Source organism: Procambarus clarkii, chromosome 26 (assembly GCF_040958095.1).
Source record: "Procambarus clarkii isolate CNS0578487 chromosome 26, FALCON_Pclarkii_2.0, whole genome shotgun sequence".
Classification (NCBI taxonomy): domain Eukaryota; kingdom Metazoa; phylum Arthropoda; class Malacostraca; order Decapoda; family Cambaridae; genus Procambarus; species Procambarus clarkii.
The window spans coordinates 9831592-9840973 of record NC_091175.1 but is presented as its reverse complement, the minus strand read 5'-3'; the positions used below and the strand labels follow the sequence as shown (position 1 = coordinate 9840973).

The window sequence follows — 9382 nt, the reverse complement described above, 5'->3', positions numbered from 1 at the left end:
TTCAGGTCCTCCCCCCTTCATACTGGAAAGTCTAAATGATTTTATTATTATTATTGATATACAGTATATACAAGAGTTCTTACATTCTTGTACAGCCACTAGTACGCGTAGCGTTTCGGGCAAGTCCTCAATCCTATGTTCCCTGGATTCAGTCTACTAGATTAATGACTGGTCGTTAATAATTATATAATATTGTAGAGTATAGCCTAGTTCATTTTTACAGAATTTATACGAAGAACGCTAAGGATTGCGAGGCAGTAGACTGAATTCGTGGATAATATGCGCATCACTAACTGGCCAGACCCACCTTCAGCTAAGTGAATGAGTGACCGCGCACCGGCTTTGTCCTTGACTAGGGAGGATCTCGATAAGCTCATATAGTAAGCTTCATGTCCCCAACAACCGGACACATAACCATCCTGCGAGATGTGGATATTTGTTTTTTAACCAAGCTCTGTAGACCTCCGTTAGCCCAAGGCAGCAGCACAGCGCTGCGCTCATAAACAAAAGCAAGATTAGTTAATAATTTAAACAAAAAATGAATATTCAGTTAACCTGCAACTGAGTGCCCCAGCAACTGGGTGCCCGGCAACGGGATGTCCCGGCAACTGTGCGCCCGGCAACTGGGTGCCAGGCACTATATTACTCTTGGGCTAAGCTGGTAAAATCTCATTTGGACTCAGGACACCGAGACGAACACGAGTACTCTCTGCTCCTTCAACTACTAAACTACGTTGAGAACACCACTTCTCGTTCTGTAACTGCACCGCGCTCTGTAAGGTTAGTTCATTTTATATACGCCTTCCTGCCCGTCCTGTGAGTGGTTAATGGACCCCATACCCATCCTGTGAGTGATTAGTGGACCCCCATACCCATCCTGTGAATGATTAATGGGCCCCATACCCATCCTGTGAGTGGTTAGTGGACCCCCATACCCATCCTGTGAGTGGTAGTGGACCCACGACTCAACCTTTGAGTGATTGTGAAAATATTTAAGATATTAATATCCACTGCGTTATACCCTCCGATCTAATCGTTTACTTATTAATTTCTGAGAACGAATTAAAATAATTATTTATTACCCTAAATAATTTAAATATGGATAGTAGTACATAGAAACTCATGTTTAGGTTGCAAAATTGGGTAAAATAAGTTGCTAACTTATCGTAAGTTCACATTTAGTAACTATAGTTAGTTCAGACTGCAAGGTACGAAACACGCACGAAGATAAAGTACAAGTTCAGCGAACAAAATTTTGAGAGCATGTAGGACGGAATTAGTTTAATAACATGATGTCTCAGGTCCCAAGTTAGCCGTACTGGTTGACTGATGGCGATTAAGCCTCCCAAGAGATGGTACAGGCATCAGTAGCCTGTAAGTAGCCGTATTGAGTCCGTTGAAGGCAAAATAGCAAGTTGGTAGGCGTGGGCCTTCCATTCACCCCCCTCCCCCCGGGCAAGGGGGGGAAATTTTGACGCTGCTGTGTAGGCTACGGCGGCTGGCGGGCAAGATAGAGTGTGATTGATTGATTGATTGATTGACCATCCACAGATCCCCGAGTTTTGGCGGAGTCTTGTAAGATATGGAAATTGTTAGAGTTGAGATATTATTTTGAGTTTATTTATTCATTTATTCATTTATTATGCACCCCATACCCATCCTGTGGGCGGTAGTGGACCCCATACACATCCTGTGGGCGGTAGTGGACCCCATACACATCCTGTGGGCGGTAGTGGACCCCATACACATCCCGTGGGCGGTAGTGGACCCCATACACATTCTGTGGGCGGTAGTGGACCCCATACACATCCTGTGGGCGGAAATGCACCCCATACCCATCCTGTGAGCGGTAATGGACCCCATACCCATCTTGTGGACGGTAGTGGACCCTATACCCATCCTGTGGGCGGTAATGGACCCCATACCCATCCTGTGGGTGGTAGTGCACCCCATACCCATCCTGTGGGCGGTAGTGGACCCCATACACATCCTGTGGGCGGTAGTGGACCCCATACCCATCCTGTGTTTGGTAGTGGACCTCATACCCATCCAGGATTGATGAGAATAAGTTGCCATCCTGTGCACAATGACAAAGCTCTATATAAATATATAATTGGTTCTTTTAGCTAAGCAAATTAGTGCTTGTGAACTAATAATAACAGAAAATGTTTTTTTAACAGCAGCAACTAACATATTCTAATATCAAAATTAATAATATAGATTTATCCTATATAAAGTGAATTATCATCCTCCAGATTGTGCCCTAGTCATGGCTGCTGAATTCGAACATTTTGATAAGTTCCTGGATGACCACATCCCTGAGAAGGAACTGAAGGTGGTCAAGAAACTTCTCTATGGACGTGAACACCCGTAAGAAAAAAGAGAGCACTTAAGCTTATACTATTACTATTGTACTAATAGTAATTGTTAGTGGACTCCACTAACAATTAATACTAATTAATGGACTAATTAATACTTATACTATTAATAATACTATTAAAATAATACTATTAATTATAAGTGCTACTTAGTTTAGGCTGCCCATTTGAAATGAATAAAAGTTTATTTCCAGACTTGCTATCACTGAAAGTTTTTTTGTTAAATCATTTGAAAAGCTTTAAAGGAATTCAGATTATTTGAAAACACTTATATATAAGAAGTGTTTAAGGAATAATGAAATTTTAAGAGATAACATCAAATTAATATTTAAATTGGAAAATTTAACGAGAGGTACACATTTTGATAATTATATTCCTCTACCAAAATAGTTATGGTTTAAAGTTTTACTTAAAGTTGTATTTAGGCCTGATTCTTTTATAATTCCTGGTTTTTTCGAAAAAATTACATTTATTTAAATATTTGGTATACTAATGTTAGCTGTAACTTGTACTCTTGGATTAGTAGAGCATATGCAACTCATTTAACTTTAATGCATATATGGCAAATTAGTCTCATATTGTTTATTGACTTTTCAGCCCTCTCGCAATCCCAGAGAAAGCTGAACAATTAGCACAGAAGCACAACTTTGAAATTAAGGGATTTCAAATTTCCGCGGCTCCGGAGGAGTTAACCCCGCCGAGGTAAACACTGCTTGAATTGTCTGTAATTCCAACATGTTGAGAATTTCAGACGCTCCTTTTGTTCCCTTGAAGTCCAACCACTTGGGCTGGATGGTAAAGCGACGGTCTCGCTTCATGCGGGTCGGCGTTCAATCCCCCGACTATCCAATTGGTTGGGCACCATTCCTTTCCCCCTGTCCCATCCCAAATCCTTATCCTGATTCCTTCCAAGTGCTACATTGTTATAATGGCTTGATGCTTTCCTCTGATAATTTCCTTCCTTCCTTGTTCCTTGAAGGCATGTTAATAACATTCTCTATTGGACAAAACAATAATTTTATTATGGTTTATAGAATAAGCTGCTGAATCTAAAACATACTATTAATAAACACACATTGTGTTTTCACGTTTCACTACATAATACGGTATAGCTCTACTTTTTCTTCCCTTCTCTAGAATTGTACGTGTTTGTGTGCTTCAAAATTCCATAGTTCTCGAGACCTCGGCTCCAGTTGCCGCCCAACGCGCGGCCATTCATGAGAAAATTACCCACATGATCGATGCTGCGGCTCTCTGTGGAGTTAATGTTCTCTGCTTCCAGGAAGCTTGGTGTGAGTATTAGTAACATTATTACGTTCAAAGGTCGTAATTAATTCATAGTATTGTGAGGTGAATGTAGTCTGCTTTCGATCTGCTTGGGAAATGTATGACTTCAAAACCTCCAGGAGTCAAATTTTGAGTCTTCAAGCCTTCGTTGCTTCCGTTAGATGGGCATCGAGCCCGCTCAAGTTGTGATCTCGAATGATACAAGTATATCGTATTATGACGTCAAAATCCCCTACGGACAATATATAATGTACTGAAGAATAAATCATTGTAGCTTTCACAAGCAATTACGTTTTCTATCCTTGGATCCTCGGTTAGGTTAGGTTATGGCAATTTAGTTGTAAATTTTGCGACTGGCCTTATGCAACCTTGAATACCACAGAGAGAAACTTTAGAGTAAACCTCTCGGTTTATATATATATATATATATATATATATATATATATATATATATATATATATATATATATATATATATATATATATATATATATATATCAATTGAACGATCATTGAGACCGCTAAGATAACCAGTTATTCTTCTGAAACTACATAACTTGCAACTGCCTCAACGGTAAGCCGTCCTCTCAATTAAAGCACTATAAGAGGCCCTAATTATGAAGTGCATTTTGAAGTGATTACAACAAGGGTCCGTAACCCCTGAGAATGAACTGCAGTTTGTAAGCAATGCAGATCCTCAACGGACACAGTAAGACTATGTAGCACTTATAATGAAGTACGAGATATGAGAGATATTGAGGAGTGTTTGGGAAGTAAGTGTGAATTTAGTTTAATTCATTTTTTCCCCATCTAGATATGCCATATGCATTCTGCACCCGAGAGAAGAAGCCTTGGTGTGAATTCGCAGAGTGTCCTGAGACTGGACCAACTGCCCAGCTCATTCAGGAGGTAACAGACGATTAATTTTCTTATTTTATTATTTGTTAGTCATTCTTGATACATGTATTTACATATTCAACACAGTCTAGGGTAATTTTTTAGCAACTGAATGAATGCTAGGTTTCTAATGGGTGCTCAATGATGATGTTTTTCTACCCAGCTTGCTCGAAAATACGACATGGTGATTGTGAATCCCATCATTGAGCGTGACCACGTTCATGGGGACAGGTTATGGAATACTGCAGTGGTCTTCAGCAACACTGGAAATTACTTGGGCAAGTCACGCAAAAACCACATGCCCAGAGCGGGAAACTTCAACGAGTCCACGTACTTCATGGAGGGAGACACAGGCCACGTTGTCTTCCAGGTTAGTTTGGATTGATTAACATTTAACTTGTTAAAATCTTATTAGCCTGAGGTAAATATAAATTTTAAGGAAGCTGAAGGCTAAATAAAGAAACAGATTGTTTCTTTGTGTTGGACGTCAATTGGGATTAAATAAACTTGTGAAAGAACATTAGAGTTCCATGATTTTTTCTTCTACTTTTACATGTTTATTTCTCATTGAAAACAAGTGATCACTGCTTCACTGATGTGATAGGTCACTACTTCACTGATGTGATAGGTCACTACTTCACTGATGTGATAGGTCACTACTTCACTGATGTGATAGGTCACTACTTCACTGATGTGATAGGTCACTACTTCACTGATGCGATAGGTCACTACTTCACTGATGTGTAAGGTCACTACTTCACTGATGCGATAGGTCACTACTTGACTGATGTTGTATCAATATCAGATATTACATTCCCGAAACACATTTCAAAAGCACTTACAGTTAATTATTGAAATGTTTGGGTAAATATTGTACACACATGGCCAACCTTTCCAAAAGGAAAGTTGAAATAAAAACAATGCAGCGTTAGAAGTTAATAATTAAACAGTTTTATTGTGTTTAAATGGTATTCACTACTATATTGTAATGCAAGTTTAAACATATTGCAATTATATATTATATTACTAAGAGTAAATAGTACACAGGATTTTAATAAAGTGTTAAAACACTGCAGAAGATTTAACATGTGAATGATTTTAAATCTCCGAGAATAACGCCTCAAATATATAACGATAAATGTATTTATATATCATATATTTGTCTCATAATCTAGACGAAGTATGGCCGTATTGCTGTCAACATCTGCTACGGCCGCCATCATCCCCAGAACTGGATGATGTTTGGCTTAAATGGAGCCGAAATTGTGTTCAATCCAGCTGCTACTCTTGGAGGACTCGGGTTAGTTACAATTGTTATTTGTGCATGTTTATGTCTTGTGCTTTCCTTCTAACTAAAACAGGCAGAAGAGGAAATTCATTGACAAGCTTAGGCTGCTGTTATAAATATCAGTCTTTTAAAATATCAAAATATAAGACAATATCAATCTTTTAAACTTGCTAAAAAGTGTTACAAATAAGTGTAATACCAGCTGCTGACATTTTCCATTTCTGAACAGTGAACCAGAGTCGAGCTTCAACAGTGAGCCATTGTGGGGAATTGAAGCAAGGAGCGCAGCTGTTGCCAACAGTTACTTCACATGTCCCATCAATCGCGTCGGAACAGAAATATTCCCCAATGAGTTCACCTCGGGTGATGGAAGACCAGGTCACAAGGACCTGGGTTACTTCTATGGGTCCTCATACGTAGCCGCACCTGATGGTTCTCGAACCCCGGTGAGTAGTGTGCATCTGTTCTCTCCCGTCAGAAAATCTATTGCAATATTACAAAATCCTGATATACTGCCAAAAGCTCTTCGGGAAAACAAATCCTCGATTACAAACTTCATAAACTCGCAAGGGGTCACTATAGGAACCGATACTTCCTAAAGGGTGGCATTGGGGCCCCACCCCCAACTAGCGTATATGGCACTCCCATACCCACCACGTGTCATCATGAAAGATTTGGTAAAGCTACCCTCAAAAAGTCTGTTCTGCTTTGGACAGACATACATTTTCTTTTATAGATATATTCAGTACAGTAGTTGCCTTAATTTAATATTAACTCTATTTTATATGATGTATAAATCAAGTAAACAATTTAGAGATAATTACTACAATAACATTATTGTTTTTATTTTGTTTCTAGAGTTTGTCAAGGACTCGTGATGGAATTCTTATCAGTGAGATAGATTTGAATCTCTGCCGACAAATGAAAGACCGATGGGGCTTCAGGGTAAGTGAGAAGTAAATTTTTGTATGTGTGTATATATATATATATATATATATATATATATATATATATATATATATATATATATATATATATATTACCTCATTTCCCGAGGTTAGTTATATTCATTGTTTATGTTCATTTCATGCATTGTGAGGTTCTTTATCGTAGAAGATGAGAATAATAAGACAATTTAAATATCACGTTCATATCCTCTTAAAGTAAACTATTTTTGTTGGTTTTCATCATATTACAAATCCTCGATATTTTTTCAGAATTCACAAGATGCATGGTTTACCATGTAAGTAAGCTACGTATTCCATAACCATTTAATGGCATTGTTTTGTACCCTTTAAACAGATGACCCAACGCTTGGAGATGTACTCCGCGTCCTTGTCTGCTGCCATCCAACCCGACTACCAGCCGCCCATAATTAGAGACACCTGCTAAGAATGACAGGAAATACATCGAAATATAGAAAACATTTCAGCCTAATGATGGATAATTTCAAACTCGTCAATATTAATCATGCCTTGTGTGTGTGTGTGTCTTTCCTTTCAAGTAATTGTAACATCATTTGCTCCTATGCCAGAATAATATTTTGAAGGCTAGTTTAGGAATAAAATATTCATACTGCCTGTGTACGGTTTTTTTTTTTATCTATAAATCATTATTTGGATGTACTTGACTGCTGAAACCAGTCGTTTTATCATTATATTAATGAAAAGTTATATATTTATCTTTGAAGTTTATAATTCTTCTCATTAAATCCATGTATACCTTTAATTTCTTATTTTAGTGCAATCTGTAATCACTCATACTTTTGTTATCTTAGTAAAAACATAAATTAATTAGCATAATTCATTAGGCTATGATGAACTGTAATTTTAAAACTTTTTAAGAGACAATAATTCATTTTACCTTCATTCAATCTTGCTGCTTTACACCATAAATAATGTATATCACTCAGTCGGTTAAGTGCCATTGGGTCTGGCTTGGGTGAGCTTGTGTGCGCACACACTTTACATCATTATAATAATTAAAACATTTCAGTGATGTATAAGTCATTTTAGCATGGCTATAATGTATACTTTTAACGTGCAGTGTTGTACACAGTGTACATAGTGTTGTACACAGTGTACTGTACAGATACAGTACATTTTCTTCAAGTTAATTGTGTTGTTTTATGCTAATTCATTGTAATTTTTTCAATGTTTTTTAACTTCCTTTTACATGTATACTCTTTCTAATTTCGTATAATTATATATTATCTAAACAAAAATTGTAATTACTTCAAGATAAATTTATATTTTTATTATGTTTAGAAAATATGCTTATAAAATGTCTGTGCATTTGTGAATAAAAACTAATAAATAAATTAATCATTATATAATTCTTTTCACTAAGTTAAAATTGATAATTGACCTAGCTACAGTATGCTGCAGCTGGGTTACAGTATCCTGCAGCCTAGGTTCGTTATGAGGATATCATGAGTACAAGAGTGAAAAAGGCAGCAGTGATACTATAAGTCCCCATCTCGCAGGATGGTTAGTCATACAGGGCCATATGTTCAGTAGCCTGCACTGGCAAATTTTGAGTACACTGTGAGGATATCTTCAAGAATACGAGAGTGAATAAAGTAATTGCTAAGCTCCAGGTACCTCATGCCAACTGGTCTGAAAGGTCTAATACCTGGGCATTCGGTGATGTAGTGTGGGAGATCATGCCACAGTTGCTGCTCACAGAGTTTGCAACTGGAGTGCTCAGGATTGAGAGATCCGTCACCTGTAGCCACCTGCCACAGGTAACGGTAACCCAACCTGATCCTTGCAACCACTGCGTCGCACAATCTGGTGGACGTTTTGTGCTGCCCATAGATATAGGTTTCAAATCTAAACAAATCATAGCTTTTTATACTAGTGCTTTCAGGTCGCCGAGAGTCAGTAATTTCTTTCCAATCAGGCCTGAGTGTTTGGCTTACAAGGCAGCCCCATTATGTGCCTTCTACGTAAAAAGCCTATCTACTAACTGGCGTGTATCTGATATAATCGTGCTGGTACTACTGTAACACAGTTAAAATTACAGCCCCGCTCCTGTGCCAGGCAAGTCCATTACGGGCTCACCATAGCCTGTGCTACTTTGGTACTTTTGTTCTAAGTAGCTGAATCTAAAACAACAACAACATACTGTAACAGCAGTTGTGTATTTGTACTCATTGAATTTGTGCGCCCCTTGAGGGACTTAAAGTAGAGGAGGGTAGAAATAGCCTACGTTACTCTATCCCTTTGAGATGTATTTTTATATTGTCTCAGTAAACATACCTGAACTTGAAGGAGTCTCACAAGGAAGGTTGAGTCTGTGTCAGTAATGAAAATATGAGAAAGATAATGTAGGCGTTATCCTCACGCCTGGTGGGAGGTGTGAGGCTACAAACAGTCACATCTTGGGAACAAAGGCTCTGGCGGTCCCGCGTGGGATTATAGTGGGAGCGAGGTGCTGGTCAGTAGTGTTGTTGTTGTTGATTGGTGACGAGGTTGGTTCCCAGAGGTCAGTCAGGTCAAACGGTCAGTGTGTCTTGGGTATTGGTGTT

At 38.3% G+C, this 9382-nt stretch overlaps 1 protein-coding gene across 1 annotated transcript; it reads left to right on the top strand.

Annotated features, from left to right (window-relative positions):
• Positions 1-622: 622 nt before the first annotated feature.
• LOC123756765 (beta-ureidopropionase) lies at positions 623-8174 on the top strand. Its single transcript, XM_045740069.2, has 10 exons — positions 623-780; positions 2256-2370; positions 2976-3080; positions 3516-3670; positions 4480-4574; positions 4726-4932; positions 5738-5862; positions 6080-6296; positions 6709-6795; positions 7153-8174. Exons 2-10 carry the CDS (start codon positions 2270-2272, stop codon positions 7240-7242), a joined length of 1182 nt encoding a protein of 393 aa, XP_045596025.1. The 5' UTR covers positions 623-780; positions 2256-2269; the 3' UTR covers positions 7243-8174.
• Positions 8175-9382: the final 1208 nt, after the last annotated feature.